Source organism: Gallus gallus, chromosome 2 (genome assembly GCF_016699485.2).
Source record: "Gallus gallus isolate bGalGal1 chromosome 2, bGalGal1.mat.broiler.GRCg7b, whole genome shotgun sequence".
NCBI classification, from domain to species: domain Eukaryota; kingdom Metazoa; phylum Chordata; class Aves; order Galliformes; family Phasianidae; genus Gallus; species Gallus gallus.
In genome coordinates this window covers 51,847,613-51,867,021 of record NC_052533.1, presented here as the reverse complement: position 1 = coordinate 51,867,021, position 19,409 = coordinate 51,847,613, and the positions used below count along the sequence as shown (strand labels likewise).

Here is a 19,409-nt window from a genome sequence, read left to right as displayed (position 1 = left end):
ACCTATTCTTTCAGATGGAGACGCAAGCAATCAGGTCATCCAGCTGTCAAGCTGCCTCTGTGTCTACAATTTAGGATGTGACTTTTGCCACCAAAGGGCAGATCTCCACTCCTAACCAGAGCAGGGGAGACTTTAAATAAGATTTAGCTGAAAAAGTTACTTTCATCAAGTAAATAGAACTAAGAAACCATCTGGAAAAGTTTTCTTTTAGAGCATATTCTTGTTCTCTGCTGTGGCACTAGTTTTGGGTCACTTTTGCAATTAGTTACCATCTAAGTATTTTTAAGAGCTCTTGTCATTGCTTTTTCCCAATGTGCCTAAAATCTGAATTAATCTCAGTAGTTGCGTTACTCTGAACCACTCTTTTTGAGTAGGGACTTAGAACAGCCATGTGTCTGTTTTTCATGATGTTTCAAATTACCATATTTGAGTATGTGAAAAAATGATTATCCTCTGTGGTGACATTTCCAGTGTCCAAGTGCTGCTGACATTAAGCTGGTCTTTTTAGCTGTTGTATACATTTGCAGCCACTGTTCTCAAGGGAAAACATCTGCCAGCGTCTGAGCACTCCTCACTTGTTTTCTAGCTTTTCCTTTCCTTTTAGTTTTGCAACTTTTCAAAGCACATTACAACAGCTTTTTCTTTTTGTGTCATGTAGTCTTTCTACCCCATGAAACTCTTACTCAGTATGAAAAATACACTCAAATCTCAGTAATACAGGAAGTTCTCCATTGCATCTAAGTGATGGAGATATGTGAAGTACTACTGTATAAATAGTCACATATAGCAAAATGACAGTTTCTTTCTTGAGTCTCTGACATTTCATCCCTCTTTTCTTTACAGAATATATTTTATCAGAAATAGTTATTCATCATGACAAATGTGTTGTCTTCTCTCGTTCTGCCTCATAATCTTAAATGCTGTTATCTCAATCATTTAACAGTGCTAGCTCTGCACATCCCAGGTTTCCACAACTATCTGGAGGGCTTTTGGGGAGCTGTTCAATAGCTGTAAGGGAGAGCTTTGGGGTTGGTTAATAAAAAACATACAAGACCTGTCCAGATTTGTGCCTGAACACACAAGGGGATCCTCATTTAATTAGTAGGGGCCAGTACAACTGCTTGAGTTGGAAGGGACCTCAAAGATCAAGTTCTAACAGGTGAAGGTCAGTGGAAGCCCTTGTAAAGGGCGAATATATCAACACAAAAACATTCCTATCTGTGATCGCCCATATATAAGCATGTTGATCAGTATTTCTTACAAAATGTTTCCAGTTCACTTGAAATGTTTTCTTCTCCACACTCTGGTTGAGGTGAATTAGTATTGGGCATCACTGATGTTAAAAGACCAGGAGTCATTTTCTTCCCTGGCTTCTGGAGGCTGCTCTGCATCTGGAACAAGAGCCCTGCAAGATACTGCTCTTCCAAGAAATGCCAAAATGAATCAAAAATGAACTTGCAAGTGAGTGAAAAGAAAAGACTTATTATAAATACTCTGGCAGATTAAGCAAAAAATCTCTTTTCTGCAGGTTTTGCATTATCGTTAGTGGCCGGAAAAGATGCAGAAAAAAGCACATACATTTAATATGCCAAGTAGAATAGAGCTATCAGTGAGGAAATGCTTTTGTTTCACCCTAGTTGTTTGCACAGCAATAGACTCAGCAGAAACCAATGGCCTTCCCAACAATAGTCTTAGAAGATTAAGAATCAGAGGGTTGCAGAGGTTGCATCACCTAGAAATGCTACTTTGCAGCTCAGTTTGAGGAACAGTAGGGAGCAAGTACTACTTTTAGGCCATCTGTTGAGGTAATACTGTAAATGACTCAACACTGACACTACACTGACATTTAGGAAATCCAGTACATGTGCTAAGAATAACATCCTGTAGAAATGAAGTTGCTCTCTGGTGTCCCACACTGCCGCCCTGCAGCAACATTTCCACACTGGCTGTATTTTGGTTACAGTAACACTGCAGATCAGAGCAAAACTTTCCTCTTTTAGAGATCAGCCCACTTTTCAGATCTGGATCTCAGCTTTTCTACTGCCTGGGAACAATCTCACCCTGAATTTTGATCAGAAAACTTCTTGATTTTTTCTTCATTCTCACTTTTATCTAAAATATGCTGGAGCCATGCCTAATGTTCTCATTGGGGATTTATTATGTGGAGTATGCTACCACACTACTCAGCAGTACTGTGGAAGAATCCATTCCCTCAACAGACTCCTTAAAACGGGTAGTTTGCTCTGTTACTCACTGAAACAAAAGTATATAATAAATGTAGCTGGCATCAAAATCTGTGGAGGGTAAACAGATCAAGCTTAACAGATGTTAAATCATAATATAATTCCTCCATCCACTCATGCATACATGCCCCACTTTGAACTCTGCTGAGGCAGACCAGTACTACACTGTCTGTGCTAGACTGCCTCTATTGCCTGTGTGATCAGTGCAGATGTTTGGCATAGGCTAGACAAAATGACCTGCTATTTTTACCTGATACGTGCAATCTCAGTCTGCATCACCTATTTCTGAAGATTCTGATCTGCAATTGTTGTGTTTTTTTTTTTCCCTCTGGCCAGAATAGTGTTCATGCCAGTATGGTATCCAGATAGGATGTATCTTTTCAGAACACGGTTTTCATAAGAAAAGAAATTGCAGGAATAGTATTATTTATCACATGTAGGCAAGTCATTCTTTTCTTTCAAAACCTTTTATTTGGGAAATTATGCAGCAGCTCAGCCCAAGTTCAGTGGCAGTACTCCATGGGTTTAGGTTCTTCTGTTTGATTCAACTTGCTTAGCATATACTACTTATGTTCTCATTTGGTAGGTATATATAACTAAGTTAACTTTTTTATGTACTTAGATCTTTTTATGGCAAATAAGTGTTTGGCCCCATATGTATTTGAGCAAACAAAAAATTATGAGGAGAGCTGCTATGGGGTGGTTAGGATGTTACTGGCCACATACTGTTGAAATCTTAACAGAAGCAAACTATTTACCTTTGCTTTCCGGATCTTAACAAATGTTTGTCCTATATCTTCTGTTTACTGCATAGAGGACACGATGCGCCTGATGGAGGAGATGTATTTTGCATATGGCTTAAGGCACGTTTGGTAGAAAGCCATCAAAATTTTCTGTCCTCATAGGACAGCGAAAGAGAGCAAGTCCTGGTGGACCAACCTGAAGCCTCTTCAGTGCTTGTTATGTCTAGTTTTCCTTCTATGATTTCACAGGCTGGCAAGGTCCTTCTGCTGGCTATGTATTCCTGCCCTCTCCTTCTTCTTGTAAGAGCTGTTTCCAACACAGAAGTACATGGAACACCATGGTGACCCAAATTGACAAGCTCTCTTGAGCTAAAAAAAGCCTCATTCCATTTACTTATTTGTTGTTCTGCATTATTAGGGACTTGGATCAACTCTTTGGCACGATTCAGTGAGCAGTCCCATGAGAGGGAGAAGCATGTGAGGAATCATGCCCTCAGCCTGCTGCATCAGTCCTGAGCTAGAAGGCAGTGAAAAAGGCTGTGCTTTTTGGGTCAATTTAGCCAACTTCAAAGCTCTAGCTCTTTGGTGATCCCAAGTGAACAGATCTGCAGGCATGCTGTTTCCCTGGGGCTCATTTTGGTAACCTGATTGTCTCTGGTTCCACAGCTGCATAGGGCTGATGGAAGGCATGGGCCTGGAAGACAAGGCTGTAGCGGGCTGCTCTTTCCGCCCATCTTATCATTCAAGCTGTAGTGTAAAAACTGCAGCTTCTGCATAGAACCTGTCTTGAGTTTTGTGTTCTTCCCTAATCTCTGCTTTTACCTGAGCTGGACAATAACATTGCTTAAAATTCCAGGAGAAGTCTGGTAGGACTCTGACTTTTCCAAACAGTGCAAGACCTCTTCACTCACATCCCCAACAGCAACGCATTTTCCAGTGCAGACCAATATGTGACAATTTTTCTAACTTTATACACTCAAAGCTTGATCATGCCACAGAATAAGACCTCTCCTGTGTCTCTGGCTAATAATCAGTGGTCCCCATATGCAAAAGAACTCCAATGCAGATTTTAAACATGAACACATTTAAACAGTTAACTTTGAAACTGGAGCAGAAAATCTTGCCTAGGAAATTCTCATCCATTACAGAAATTCGAGGCACATATAAATAGGGTAATTTTCTACACTTGATGCTCATGTAGGTGGTGTAATCACAGTCCCTGTTAAGCTGCTCCCATGTACAGTTGCCACTCTGATCACAAATATAATGATGCTTACATAGATGTATAATGAGAAAAAACTGAGGAATGTAAGTGAATGACCTGTTTCAAACACAGATGAAAAGTATTTTGTCTGTTGTCACTGTGGCTCCTTAATGGTGATGACTGTACTGAGAAATAACACGTGTTCAGTGAATGGTTTTGGCAGTAGATAAATATGTTTTTATCATTGATTATTAAATTATTTTTCCTACTAGTGAAACATCAATTGTTTGGTAAATCTTCAACAGATGTCTTCCCTCTGAAACTTGTATCCCAGCTCTGTCAAGTGCATTTTTTCTTTGCTTTATAGCACTCCATACAATGGTGTTGCAGTTTGTAACTTGTGTTTCTCAAAATTATGGCTCTGTGAAGGCACAGTTTCTTGAGATTAGACCTGACATACATTATAATAATGATGAGATGAAGGCCTTCGTTTGATCCCACTCAAGAGCCAAGTTGGGTTGAAATTTTCTACCTGAAAGGTGTTTTGAAGTCTTTTATAGCATTTCTTTATGTATTATTCTCCCTTCCTCTGTACTGCAATAACATAAAGATGTTTTAATGTTAGGTGGATGAGTGCAGAGTTTTTGGGACTTGCTTGTTTATAATGATGGTACATCTGTTTGCCTAGGACATGTTGTATGCTTACAGTGCTGTTGCCATTAGGTTCATGCACAGTAGACACATCTGTGTTTTTTACTGTGCTGATGCTTCAGTTATGGTGATTCTTGTAAAAACTGGATGGGCAACAGGTTTTGGAGTTGTTCAACTCCAACTCTCTGTAATTGTTCTTAATTTTATTCATGAAGGTTTCTTCTTTCTTCCACAGTTTGTCAAGGGACAAATAACAAGTTGACCCAGCTGGGGCACGTGGAAGACCATTTCACCAGCCTGCAGAGAATGTACAACAACTGCGAAGTGGTACTGAGTAACCTGGAGATTACCTACGTGGAGCATAATCGCGATCTCACCTTCCTTAAGGTTAGTGGTTTTGGCCAACATGGCTTATCCTGCTAAAGGAATCTTACTGCATTTTGGAGTGCAAAGGATTAGCTAGCTATCTATAAAATGCTGTAGTGATCAAGAAACATAGTAATTGTCAGAGATATTGCAAATCACAGTCACAACATTTCTGTAGGCTGCAGGTTATGCTCAGCCCAATTACACAAAATCATTTACTTTGAGAAATAGCTTCTCAAGTGTTGACTCGATCTACTTTGGTTGTCATGCAGATGGGTTTGTAATTTTCAAAAATTATCACATGCTTACTCATTGTTTCCCCCTGAGAGGGCAAAAGGCTTTGTTATATGATTGGGCAAAGCAAATGGCAAAGTGAGTGGCAATCACTGATCGCAGATTTTGAAGTGTGGAGGCTGTTACTCTTCTCTGCAATTCTGTGATCCATTTCCATACATGATGGTGAATGCCTCACTGTCTATCAGCGCCTGTGTCCCAAGCAAGCAGGCATCTGCAGTCTGCATCAGCTATGTGCTTTTTAAGACCTTCAAGGTAATCCTCTGCACTTAACACACAGACTATTCCATCACAACATTTGTTCTGTGCACAACTGCATGAGCTACCACAGACAACTGGATGGATGTTAACTGGATGGGTGGATGTTAAAATGCAGCCAGAGCATAAGGAAGAGCAGTCTGTCATTGGCACCTCCAGGTTCCCTACCAACAGACGCTGGGTAAAGGGTACAGTTCTGCTCCCCCCTGTCAGAATGCACCAATGGCAGCAGCACTGCACCCTCGGGTATATGTTTTTAAAGAAGTTTTAAATGCTTTGCTTTTGGCATCCCTGGTATGTCAGATTAGGAGGTTTACAAGGAAAGAGGCGGGAGAAGAATATGCATTTTTTACATTAAAAATGTGCATCTGGTACCAAGAACTCTTCTATGGTGGCTCTGAGTAAGCAGGTCAATCATCTGAGGAATGATCTGAGGAATTTTCATGAACTTTCCTCCTCAGAGAATAAAGAAAGGAAATAACACTGCAATAGCAAGGAAGAGCATCAGAAAAGAGTTGTTTCAGACATACAGGTTATAAATATGATGGTATCGCCATTTTTCTTTCCAAGCACTACTTGACCATGAAGATCAGTGTCTCCAGGAACATAACAGGTCTTCTGAAAACTCACTGATAGACTTCATAGAAGAAAAGAATATCCTAAGGAGTAGCCTGAGAGCTTTTTCATTTACAGGGATTTTTTTTTTTTAGAAGATAGAAATGCACGCATTTCACAGTACAAGACAGGAATTAAGCTACATCCATGGTCAGTGCCTCACTTGTCTTGTTGTCCTGTAAACATTTATTGTTTGAGAGGTGATTGCCTGATCCTCCCCTCTGTTGAGCATTGGAGTGCTGGTTAGGGAAGAGGCATAGAAGATGAAGTATAAGCCTTAATCAGGTGAAGTGTCTGTATTGCAAATGGCTGAAGTTAGGGTGAATATTCAGAGAAAGCATCATACACAGTTAGCCTATCATGTGTGCTTGCCCTGTTCTCCTGCATCCCCTAAGTATCCCCACTTGCCCTTGCTTGGGAACAGGATACAGGTAGTGACCACCTGATAGCTACTCTTAGGGTCATTTTATACCTGCTTTGCACGGTCAATCAAATGCAAAATGCAAACATGAAGACACATTTCCTTGGCTCCATTTTTCATATAGTCCCTTCTTGTTCTCCGATTTATTTAGTTTTTATGAGACTCAGTGTGTTTTTGTTCATTAATATTCAAAGATTGGATTGGGGGAGTGGGAGAAGGAAAGTAGCCTTGTCAAGAGGATCAAAGATGGTTTATTAATGCTGTGGATTAAGTGCCTTGTTTCTTCTCTCAGACCATACAGGAGGTTGCAGGCTATGTGCTCATTGCGCTTAACATGGTGGACGTCATTCCCTTAGAAAACCTCCAGATTATCCGAGGGAATGTGCTTTATGACAACTCTTTTGCCCTGGCAGTTTTATCCAATTACCACATGAATAAAACCCAGGGACTTCGAGAGCTGCCAATGAAACGGCTATCAGGTGAGACCAAGGCAAGAGGTGGAGGCACCCATAAGTAAACTTGGACCATTAAATTACTGATATCAAGACCAAATTGAAGATCTTCTCTCAAAGTCAATGCTTTAAAAACTGAATGTAGTTTCCCAGTTTTCTACTCACTTTCTAACCTTTTTCAAAACATGAAGTGAGTTCATAACTTGCCGTTACAAAAGGACATGAAGTCCAAAGCATCAACAGGGTGCTGAAATTTATTTGTAACCCCAAAGTGGAAAAGAATCATCCACTTCTTATTTTTGATTTTTTTTTAAATTCCAATGTGTGTAATTTACTACTTTCTGTTAATTTCCAGTGGGAGTTGGTAATATGTGAAGAACTGCAGAGTTAGGGTCTTGTACGGCCTCTGACTGATGGGTCAGGCTGTGCAAACCATCAGTGCTAATAGATGTCTAATCACCCTCTATCAAAGATCACAACTACTGTAGCAGAGGCAGGAGAACAGACCATATGCCCAGTCTTCTGCCACACCGATTTATTACAGACTTTGTAGCAGCACACATTGAAAAGAAGTTTTTGCATGAGAAGACTGAATCATGAGCTGAAGCAGGTAAAACACATTACCTTCTGCTATGTCTGCCAAGGGCAGTGGCCTCTGGATGTGGCACTGGGTGGAAAGCCATGTGTAGTGGCTTCTCAGTGGCATCCAACAGCAGGTAACCCACCAGAACCTGTCAGTCTGAGCCTGGAGTTAGTTGCACTTCAGGTGTGCCCGTGCTGTGCAGATTGTCAGCATAGCATGACTGAAATGAAGAAGCCTGAGTTTTGTTTCCCTTTCTTTAAATCAGAGTGAGAGAAGGAGAGAAGAGTTAAGAAGTGTGCTTCACTCATTAGTGTTTTTCCTTTCATGGCAGAAATTCTCAATGGAGGTGTTAAAATCAGCAACAACCCCAAACTGTGCAACATGGACACTGTTCTCTGGAATGACATCATTGATACAAGCAGGAAGCCTCTCACAGTACTTGACTTTGCAAGCAATCTTTCTTCTTGTAAGTATTAATTTACCAAAATGCTATGAGCTTCCTCATTTCAGAGGGAAGAGCCAGCAATCAAACTCTCGGCTTTGGTTTTCATGTCTGCCAGTTCTTATACACAGGGCCATCAAACCCTGTTCTGAGGGAAATCCATTCAGTTCTTCATCACTGACATGAGATTTAATGTTTTGTCATGTCTAGGTCCTTAATTCATAGCTCAAAGAAATTTTTTATTGATTTCATGCAGTACCTTATGAATGCTTTTCTTCAAAGATAGCCACACAACTCAGAATAACATGCACTTGCATGTTTTCCAGCAGTCTTTAAATTTAAAGCAGCCATACAGGCACCTTCTCATTTTTGCAGTAAGGAACAATTTTCTATCAAGAATACTGTAACAACTTCTATGTTTTGGGATACATGAATAATCCTTGAAAATGTCATGATAAGAGGTAAATAAATCTGATGCTTAGATCAGCAAGGAGATAAGCATATGTTTAAAAGTTTGTGTAGTATATGCCTAAGGTAGGCTCAAGCTAATCACAGACTCACATAATATCAGAGATTGGAAGGGATCTTGAGAGATATCAAGTCCAATCCCCCTGTCGGATCAGGAACACCTAGATCAGATCACACAGGAATGCATCCAGGTGGATTTTGAATGTCTCCAGGTAAGGAGACCCCACAACCTCTCTGGGCAGCCTATTCCAGTGTTCTGTCACCCTCACTGTAAAGAAGTTTTTTCTCATATTTATGTGGAACCTCCTGTGTTCCAGCTTGCACCCATTGCCCCTTGTCCTATCACTGGATGTCACTGAGAGGAGCCTGGATCCTTGAGCCTTGTGAGTTCTTATGAAATCCCCTGTTACTTCAGGGAAAGGTGTTTATTTTTACTTCTGAGCATTTCATTTCTGGCACTGTAAACTGGCAGGAATCATATTTTCTTTATCTTCTAGTTGTGTAATCGACAACTTCTCTGTTGACATATTTGCTGAAGAGCCCGAATGTAACCGAGCATTGCTGCAAACAGTACAAGTCAGCACAGGAGCCTGGCTCTGAATATCATGTAAAAGTTAACCTTTAACTTTTTAACTTTGAAAGAAACGTAGTTCTTCAATCCCAGAGCAAATCAGTCAACTCCTGGACAAGTGCTGACATTTGTTCAGCTATGTGATGGGCAGTGAGCAGGGGGGAGGATCACACGCTACTATAGCAGGAGGAATTACTCTAATATGACATGTCTCTTAAATGTAGTAAATTCCAGATTAATCTGCTTAGATGGCCATTTATGGTTTTAATGGTGATAGTGATCCTGTAATCTGAAATAAGTTATTTCTCTGGGACATTGCTTTTCACTGAAAGGGAAAAAAATACAAGAAATAGTACACACAGCAGGAAGAGGGAAGAGGGCGGATAAGAGAGGGATGCTTAGCAGCAAGAACCCAGTGCTGAACATTGAAGGTTGCTCAGGATGTGCGTCCATGCCAGTGCCTCTCCAGTGACTGCTGCATAGACCTATGCTGAGGGATGTTTTTGGTTGAGAGCAGGAGGAGAGCATGGTTCAGACAAGTCAAATTGTTCTGTGGTAAGAATAGCTGGCAGTTACCTGTGATTCCAGTTGGTTTTGTTTTCTTCTTAGAAACATGTTCAGAAACATTAATTTCCACATGGCCTGCAGCAAGCATCTGACTCATTCCTGATTGCAAGCCAGTAGTGACTTGCAGCTTTATGCAAATCCAAGCCTGAGAGCCAGAAGGACAGTTGCTGAAATTCCTGTTCCTGGGAAAATACTCCTCTTTTGTCTGCCAGATCAGCAGAGTATTGCACTCACTTGCTATGAGGTGTGGAGTACTGCACATAGGAAACCAGCTATGAGCAACAGATAAGGATTTAAGTTCCAGCTCTCAAAATTACTGAGCAACAGTATACATATGCTTCCTCCCATGATTTATTGAGAATGAAGGCTCAAGGTTTTGTTTCCTGTGATGCACATGATGTTGTCATCCAGGTGTTAAACAGCAGATGTTTTTATAATACTCCACTCTTATGTTTTAGGTCCAAAATGCCATCCGAACTGCACAGAAGACCACTGCTGGGGTGCTGGTGAACAGAACTGCCAGACTTGTAAGCGTGCAGATTAATTAGGAATCATCTTGGGTGCTACAATCTGACACAGTAATCTTCTGTCTACTGAATAATTTACCTGCCAGTTGAGCGCTAGCAGCATGTGTTTTACACTTGTCCTTTCTTCGTCCTCCTATGCTCATACTCCTTGAAGCACACCCCATGTCTTGCTTCTCCTCACAGTCTTATTAGGCATGATAAGTGGCAGTGGGTCTGAAACAAGTCTACATCACACATGTGCACGTATGGGCTTCCTGCTCTGAAAGAAACTCAGTCACAAGGATCATTGAATCACAGAATGATTCGGATTGAAGGGACCATTCAAGGTCATCTGGTCAGAACCCTCTGCCCTGAGCAGGGCCAACTTACTTAAACCCTATCAGGTTGCTCAAAGTGCTATCCAGCTCTACTTTGAACACTTCCAATAATAGGGAATCCACAACTCTGCTCCCACTAGGCAGCTCTACTTCTATAGGGAAGATCTTTAGATGGTTTCACCTGGGCCTGGATTTTCTGGCAGATGCTGTGCTTTCTCCAGAGCAAAAAGACTGCAACTGCTTCCTGCATTATCTAACTTCTGTGACTTTCTCCCATCTGTACTTGAGTATATCTATCCTTGAAGTTATGTTACCGTATAAGAGAGAATGCAGTAGCTGCAAGGTGAATTGTTTATGTTACTGCTGCTTCCAGCAGAGCTCTTCAACAGTGACAGTAGCACTAGAAGCAACAGCTTAAAATTATTTTTGCTGATTTTACTCCTTTTTTTGGTTTCTTCAGGTTTGTTTTATAAATACAAGCTATGTCACCATCGTATGGCAATAACACTACATAGTGTACTCAGAAGACCTTTTGGACACTCAGTCATTTCTTAGTTTGTAAATTTAGATATTTGGGATTGTGAGGCTGTTCAGTTTCATTGCACATGCTTTACTGTAAAATTTTGAAGGTAGTCTATTTTCCTGAAATTACAAGAGTAACATGCAATCAGAGTTGCTTGAGGTTTTACAAGACTTTATTTCTCCTAAAGTAAAGGTTGAGGAGGAAAGGTTTTTTGATACTTCATTATTTCCTTTTTCTATGACAACTGGGGAAAAACACTGTTTCTAATTCCTCTTGCTTGCCAGTTTTGCATAACCATGTAAAGCTCAATGGAAAGTTTGCTATACTTATACAAATGAATGCAACATTTTCCATTGTAAATAATGACTTAAACCTAAGTTTCATGCTTGTGTCAGACCAAGTATGTACAGCTTCTACAGCCTACAGAAAAATAAAAGTAGAGCCTTTCTCTCTTATTTCGCTGCAAGCTTTGTTTTTTTCTTGTGCCATTGCCAGGCTCACTAAGTTGCTTTCAAGGACAGTGCTCCCCGCTGCTAAGGCAGAATAGCTGTTCCAGGGGCTTGCAAAACATCAGATCTCAATCCTGCAGACTTCCAGCATTTACAAATGCGTGCTGGCTTCAGAAGGATGATGTGGAGTACATGAAATGATTTGCAGGCTTTGGCTCTACTCTTGAAGCATTTGAGAATCTGATCAGCTGGAAATGTATCCCACATTTTCATATGTGGAAGTTTGGTCTGATATGTGTCTTTCCTCTTAGATGAATGTAGGATGTTCTATATGAAACATAAATGTTTGCCATTATACATGTTTCCAGCAGGAAGCTTCAGTCAATAGCCACCAAAGTGATGAGCTGTTTTACTCCTGTGCTGATGCTTATGAAAAAGTTGTATCAAAATACTGTTCATGTTGAACAATGTACCTTTTTTTCCTTTGTTTCTGTTTGAACAGAGGAGTTACTGTCAGAGAAGCTAATAGGTATTGTGGAAATAATGTGTTTCCTTGAAAAGACAATATGTTGCTTACAAGAAAAATTGAATAATACAGGTTGGATACCAAAGTGTATAATGGAAAAATATGGTGTGGTTTAGGAAGAAAAAAAAGTCATGGTTGTGTACCTGTATCAGGTTGGATTTTCTGATAACTCTCTGTTAGTTAACAACCATCTGTTTCTGACATAAAGGATTTCCTGGTGGTGTTGTAACTCATTTCTGTCCAGCTGAGAAGCTGCTAGCAGTTACTGCACTGTACAGGTTCTTAGGGTGCTGTAGTGAAGCACACTAGCAATCCTCACTTTCTCTGTTGAGGACTCAGTCACCTATCACCTGAGTCTGCTGATCAGGAATTTTATTGTAGAAAAAAAGCAGACCAGTTTTGGCCCATGGTACTAACATACATTATCCATTGATTTTGTGATGTGCTTTTTGAAATTATTTTTTCTGATTACTATTGTATCTGCTTTGATATTCAAATTGAGATTATTTCCTGGTTTTAAAAAAATATTGCAGGTCGGTTTTTCCTCTCCTGTTAAAAACTGACCCAGGACTAGCTTTTCCTTTGGGTTACATTGGTGCAAACCCTGAGGAAGTTGAATACTGATGATAAAATTTGGCCAAGGAATTGAAGCTTAAGGAAAATAATATTGTATGCATATGAGATCAGTTGACTGAGTGGATGTCCCCTCTCTCTGCAAATTTCAGAAATATTTTTAGTCATCAAAGGAATCCTAAGACCACACCAATAATACATAATTTCCCACTATAGCCCAGAGTTCTAGCAGTTCTCCTGTCACGTTGTTTTTCCCAAAGCTAACACCAGTAGTAACAAGTTACCTCAATAATGCAGAGCCAAGCTGAAAGTTGCATGACTCCATGGAGTTATTCTTGATTCAGACATTGATGCCAAAGGAGCCTGGATTCTCTTTCTAAGCAGGACATGATTTGCTGGCCTGGACCAGAGTGCTTTGCACCCCACAAGTGCTGAATTCATCCTTTTTTTACCACCACCCACACCAGCTCTCACCCTTCCTAGCTTTTTCCTGATTTGTGGGCAGAATATGGGGAAACTCTAGCACACATACTGCATCAGGTGGTTTTTCCGTATTTATTGATCTCATTTCAGCTTAAACATTCTTCATTTCTGTTCTTTTCCTTTTCCTTTTTTTTTTTCTTTTTCTTTTTTTTTCTTTTTTTTATTTCTTGCAGTAACAAAAGTCATCTGTGCCCAGCAATGCTCTGGCCGGTGCAGAGGAAAGGTGCCCAGTGACTGCTGCCACAATCAGTGTGCTGCAGGGTGCACAGGACCTCGGGAGAGTGACTGCCTGGTAAGGATGCTACAGCTTCATCAGTGCTTAAAACCCTAAACAGAGGGACAGGCAGGCAGCTGAATGTCCTACAACCTTCCTTCATCTGAGGAAGCTTCTGAGAGATACTGACCCATAGGTTGCCCTGTTGGAATGGGAGCAAGCCTTCCCTGCAACCGCCAGGGAAGTAGACACAAACCTTGCAACTCTCTTAACTGGTCTTTAGTAACAAAGTTTCCTGTCTGATTCTCAGTTGCTACAAACTTTGGGGGACCCTGGTGCTGTGGAAGGGAAAAGGGCAAATCCAGCTTTTTTAGGAATAAAAAATGTTGCTTTTCTACAAGAGTTTCCAGGGGTTAATACATGCTGTGTTTTTAACTTCTCCCTGGCTTTTAAATTTAATTCTGAATTAAGTGATGCTCAAGTAATTCCCACAGCAACTGTCCAATCTGTGTTTTGTTGCTGTTGTCTATCCTGGCTACCCTGAGAAACTGCATAGCTAGGATGCTCTTACTGGCTTACAAGGAAGAGTTATTCTGTCACATCTGGAAAATCAGGAATGAATAAAGGGGAAAAGAGAATGATTATTAATTTAATGCTGGATTGGGTTGGAAGAGCCAACTTATTCTTCATAAAGAGCTGCTAAATTGTTCATTACCTGCAGCCAAATAGAATGGCTTGCTTTTAATATTCAGCCACAGAAGTCAGTAATTGGCAGGAAAGAGCTTGATTTGATTGAGGTTATTAAAAAGTGGCTGGCCAAGAAAAGTACTGTTTGTCTTGATCTGGTTACTGCTTGTAGGGAAAATTTCATCTGAGGCATGCAGATCTGCTCATGTTCCCACGTGAATCCCAGCAGCTCTTCCCCAGAGTGCCAAGTTTTCTTGTTCAGAACAAGAAACCTCGCATTTGCTCTTTTTTTTCTTTCTTTCTTTTTTTCTTTTTTTTCCAAATATCAAACAGAATTGCCCAACCTGAAGCAACCTTTCACTTCCTAAGCACTAGGGACCAGCCCTGTAGATGCTCAGGATTCCCATTAGAGCTAAGTGAGAAGCAGCACAGCTCACAGAAGTGTTTTTGAACAGCTAATGTGAAGACCTTGTGACTTTTCAATGAGTGCTGTTGTTTGATAACAGGCATGCCGCAAGTTTCGGGATGATGCTACCTGCAAGGACACATGTCCCCCACTGGTCCTCTATAACCCCACCACCTATCAAATGGATGTCAACCCCGAGGGAAAATACAGCTTTGGAGCCACTTGTGTGAGGGAATGTCCACGTAAGTTCATTTCAGCTTGCAGCCAAAGAGAAGGTTCAAGGGGGTGAGAAGGGATCTGTGTCACCCTCTGCATTACAGCCCAGCACATTCTTGTTCTCTTCAGTTCCTCTGGGAACTCAGAACAGGTGACGAGTCAGAGAATAGCTTATGAAGACAAACAGCCTTTTAAATCTGTCTGAATCCATCAACTTCCCTGATTATTAGCAGTTAAATTTTGACTTCTGAGGATTTTCTCTTAATGGAGCAACTTAATAGAATCATAAACTCAATGGCCAGAGTAGACATATGGGATCAATCCTGTGGATTACTAACAGAGTATCAACTCTTAACTGGTTCTTATTTAGTACAGATAGAAAGTCACTGGTTTAAACACTCATCAAGAAATCCTGTGATCATTGCTTCCTTTACAGATGCTTTCTTTCTTTCAAGGTTTTCCATGACCATGGTCTTTTAGACAAACAAGACTTAAGTGTAAGAGAGGGTTCAGCATATAGACCTGGTATCCCTTTCCGAGTCCATCATTGCCCTTAACCTGGAAGGGTGTGTGAAATTGAGGGTTCAAAAGGGCTGTGTATTGATTCAGATAACAACACTGATGCAGTCGGTCTTTCACAATGTTGTTTTACTCTTCTGTGAACATTCTCCTCTATTACAAAATGATAATAGCACTCCATGTCTGTCTACGTTCAAAGGATGTGAAAATTAATAATTAATGTCTATGTTTCATGCATGGCCAAAGTTCAAAAAACTTTATTTTTCCTAGCATTGAAGTACCTTTATTGCCCCCAGTGCATCTTTCTTGTTTTTCAGTGTTTTCTGTCATCCTTGTTTTTCCAGACAACTATGTGGTGACAGATCATGGCTCCTGCGTTCGCTCGTGTAATACTGATACTTACGAAGTGGAAGAAAATGGTGTTCGGAAGTGTAAAAAATGTGATGGGCTATGTAGCAAAGGTATAAAAAGCATGGTGTGAAACAGTAAGGCTTTGAGTTGATAGATGATTTATTAAAATAAATACATGGAGTTCTGAACTGAATTAAGCCCTCAAAGTGCAAATTCAATGCACATATCCACTAATAGTTTGAAGTTTTGACAGGCTGTTTTCTCAGGAAGCATGGCAGCAGAGCATGCTTCATCTGGGATATGCTGCAAGTACGCTTACACAGATAAACTGCATTTGATGTGTATTCTATACATCAGCCTCCTTTATTTATCCTTCTCAGTATGTCATCAACAGGAATAAAATGAAAACGGGACAAAGAGAAGGGCATGTGTCAATGTATGTGTGTGGAGATGCTAGGACCAGGGTCGCACAGCTGTGCAAGAGAGAAGTGTTTTTCCTTTGGTGATTTCTGAAAAGCAACAATGGGCAAAAGATTTATGAAACTGATCTTACAATGGTAGAATTGACTGAGTGGGAGTACTTTTTGAACATCAGTATTTTCGTATGTGTTCCCTTACATGTGATGATGCTTCTCTCTTCTCTACCAAACTTTTGTGTCCCTATTTTAACAGTGTGCAATGGCATTGGAATAGGTGAACTTAAAGGGATCCTATCCATAAATGCCACAAACATCGACTCCTTCAAAAACTGTACGAAGATCAATGGGGATGTCAGCATTCTTCCTGTTGCATTTCTAGGGTGAGTTGCCTGCTGACCATTGAGGACTGGAAGAGAGGGGCTAGGGAGAAATTCAGGCTGATTCATTCTTCTCCCAATACCTCCTTCTGTTTGTTTCAGGGATGCCTTCACAAAGACACTACCCCTTGACCCTAAGAAGCTGGATGTCTTTAGAACAGTCAAAGAAATATCAGGTCAGTGACATGTGTTAAGCATGAGATGTTATCTGAGTGGTACTGCCAAAAACCTAAAGCAAGAAGAGGAAAGTTCTCAAAGTTTGTAAGCAGAAGTGCAGGCAAATGGTTTCTGTCCCTGAGCCTGCAGGGTCACTGCTCACACTGGCGGTCAGCAGCATCTTTCCAGTGTTACACCCACCCTGCCTCCCATCCAAGGTGTGTGGTTTTTCCAGATCATCCCTCCTGCTGAAATGTCAGCCTTACCAAGGACTAAAAGTAGAAGCAATTCTCTGCTACCCAAGAAGTGTGTGGCGATTCAGGGACGTGTCACTCTATCTAAAAATAGCCAAGTGTTTCTATTTGTGGAAAACCTTTCCGCAGCTCCTTAGGGAACCATGCTCACTCTCTTGCATCATCCTCATGGAGACATGTGGAGACACCCACCCCAGCCCAAAGAGCCCTGCCTGGAGATGAGCACAAAGTGGCCAAGAGCCACAGAGTACAAGATTGCTTGATTGTGATCCACAGGTATCAACTTGAAAGTAATTTTGTTCATCCAGTTATAAAACGAATGTAATGTCAGAGCCCATGGATCTGACTCCAGGTCCACTTCTCTTTATCGTTTTTACCTGTCTTTTTGCCTTCATGGTGGCAGTGACTAACCTCAGAGTTTCATACAGCAGTGTTCAATTTCCCAAATTCTTTCCCTTCTCTAGAGTACCTCACCTGAGCAGAGAAGTTTTCTTGTCATAACAAATGCACTCTGAGCTGCTGACTATTCTGTGCCATTCCTGCTTTATGCCTACTTTTTCTCTTACCAAAGGGCAGCTCACAAACAGCTCATGCTGTAGGGAAGCCCACAGCCCCTCAAGCGGGGAATTCTTGTATCAAGAGCCATCATTGGCAGCTCAGCATGCCAGATGCACAGCCCCTGACACACTGTTCTCTGGTGCTTCTGAGCCTTGCGGTGGGCTAAAAAGTAAACTGTTTACAAAGCAGTGTTTACAAATATCCCTCAAATGTCATGTTTAATTTTGAGATTCTCAGAAAAGCATGTGGAAAGCACAAGTGCCTTCTCCTGGCACAAGAGAATCTCAAGAAGGACATTTCACCTCCAATACTGTCTGTACTTGCATTATTACTATATTTGTTTAATCTTCTTTTCTTCATTTCAGGATTTTTGTTGATTCAGGCCTGGCCTGATAATGCTACTGATCTCTATGCTTTTGAAAATCTGGAGATTATCCGAGGCCGAACCAAGCAGCAGTAAGTAAATGACATGCCAGGCTGCCTGTAAAAGGAGCTCTGTTGGGAGCTGAAGTTCTCTGAGTGCACCAGGGTGCCTAGCACTGGGGTATATGGGTGTCATAGAACTCATGCAAAACAGAAAATAGCCTGAAAGGTGCTATTTTGGTAGCAGTAGAGTAAGATCAAACCCTCAACTCCGTACTGTTGCTAGAATCTGCATCCAGCACCCACTTGAGCTTGCCCTGAGAGGAAGAATGGCTCTGTGGAACAGCACAAAATAGCTTCTCTCCTTGCTGCTATCCTTACACATCATTCATTTGATGGAGTGCATGTGTCCTGCCAGATTTAGTTTAAAATTCCCATTAGAAAAAATTGATTGCACAGCAGTACATACCAAAAGATAAATGCTCCAAGTACAATCCTGTTTCCTAATTCTCTTTTTTTCCGTGTCTTCTTTTTGTTCATCTTCATTTCAGCGGCCAGTATTCCCTTGCTGTTGTTAACTTGAAAATACAGTCGTTGGGGCTGCGCTCCCTCAAGGAAATAAGTGATGGAGACATTGCCATTATGAAGAACAAGAACCTCTGCTATGCTGACACCATGAACTGGCGCAGCTTGTTTGCTACTCAGAGTCAGAAAACAAAAATTATACAGAACAGAAATAAAAATGATTGTAGTAAGTCAGTCTGCTTTCCTGCATTTGCAAAAGCTCATAATGAAATGGAAGAGTAACTTGATGCAAAATTCATCAGTGATGCTGCTTTACTGAAGACAGTGAGGGAAAAGTGGAGTTAGTCACACAGGGGATGTGGGCTTTATGGTGATCATACATCCTGTTATGGACACAGAAGTTAGCTCTAGACATCAGGCTTGTTTGGTAAAGTTAATCACACAGCAGTGGTTCTTGGAACAAAATCTAATTACTTCTCTTTCCAGAATGTGAATTTGCTACATATTGGGAATGTATCTCCTCTGGTACTGGTTTTGCTTTACTGTATGTCTGGTATGTGTTCACAGTGGATTTCATTTTAATTTTGAAAGGCCAGAATTTGCTCCAAAAATAAAGGCCAGAAGTCAAGTTTTGGGAATTAGGAAAATTGTCATTACTCCTCTTCTGCTAGGGTCATTCGTGTCTGCTTTGGAATAGTTTGAAAAAAATTGACTGTCTTGATGGAGTCATTTGCCATGCTGTATCTGCCCTTCTTATGGGCAGTTCATGCTGCCCATAAGTTTATGGCTTCTCTTTTCTCAGCTGCTGACAGGCATGTGTGTGACCCGCTGTGCTCGGACGTGGGCTGCTGGGGCCCAGGGCCCTTCCACTGCTTTTCCTGCAGGTTTTTCAGTCGCCAGAAGGAGTGTGTAAAACAGTGCAACATCCTGCAAGGGTAAGGGGCCTGCAGGCACTTGGGGATTTTGGTTTTGGAATATGTGTGGCTAGCAAGTGAGCAAGACATAGGGTCTTAGGATTTCACTGTCTCGGCAGAGGTTTTAGCCTGAGCACTGTAAGCCCCCCCCCCCTCCCCAGAAAAAAAAACATT

At 41.1% G+C, this 19,409-nt stretch overlaps 1 protein-coding gene across 9 annotated transcripts in view; it reads left to right on the top strand.

The window, feature by feature from the left end:
* Positions 1–19,409, top strand: part of EGFR (epidermal growth factor receptor) — a 257,106-nt gene that overhangs the window by 205,589 nt on the left and 32,108 nt on the right. For 7 of the 9 annotated variants that reach the window (XM_046919485.1, XM_046919477.1, XM_046919476.1 and 4 more), the window contains 13 exons: positions 5,077–5,228; positions 7,088–7,274; positions 8,162–8,296; positions 9,058–9,123; positions 10,337–10,405; positions 13,450–13,568; positions 14,684–14,825; positions 15,663–15,779; positions 16,342–16,468; positions 16,568–16,641; positions 17,799–17,889; positions 18,348–18,547; positions 19,124–19,256. In XM_046919485.1, coding sequence (XP_046775441.1) covers positions 5,077–5,228; positions 7,088–7,274; positions 8,162–8,296; positions 9,058–9,123; positions 10,337–10,405; positions 13,450–13,568; positions 14,684–14,825; positions 15,663–15,779; positions 16,342–16,468; positions 16,568–16,641; positions 17,799–17,889; positions 18,348–18,547; positions 19,124–19,256 — 1,612 coding nt within the window. The remainder of the gene's footprint in view (positions 1–5,076; positions 5,229–7,087; positions 7,275–8,161; positions 8,297–9,057; positions 9,124–10,336; positions 10,406–13,449; positions 13,569–14,683; positions 14,826–15,662; positions 15,780–16,341; positions 16,469–16,567; positions 16,642–17,798; positions 17,890–18,347; positions 18,548–19,123; positions 19,257–19,409) is intronic. The other 2 variants (NM_205497.3, XM_015281328.4) reach the window with 1 other exon arrangement.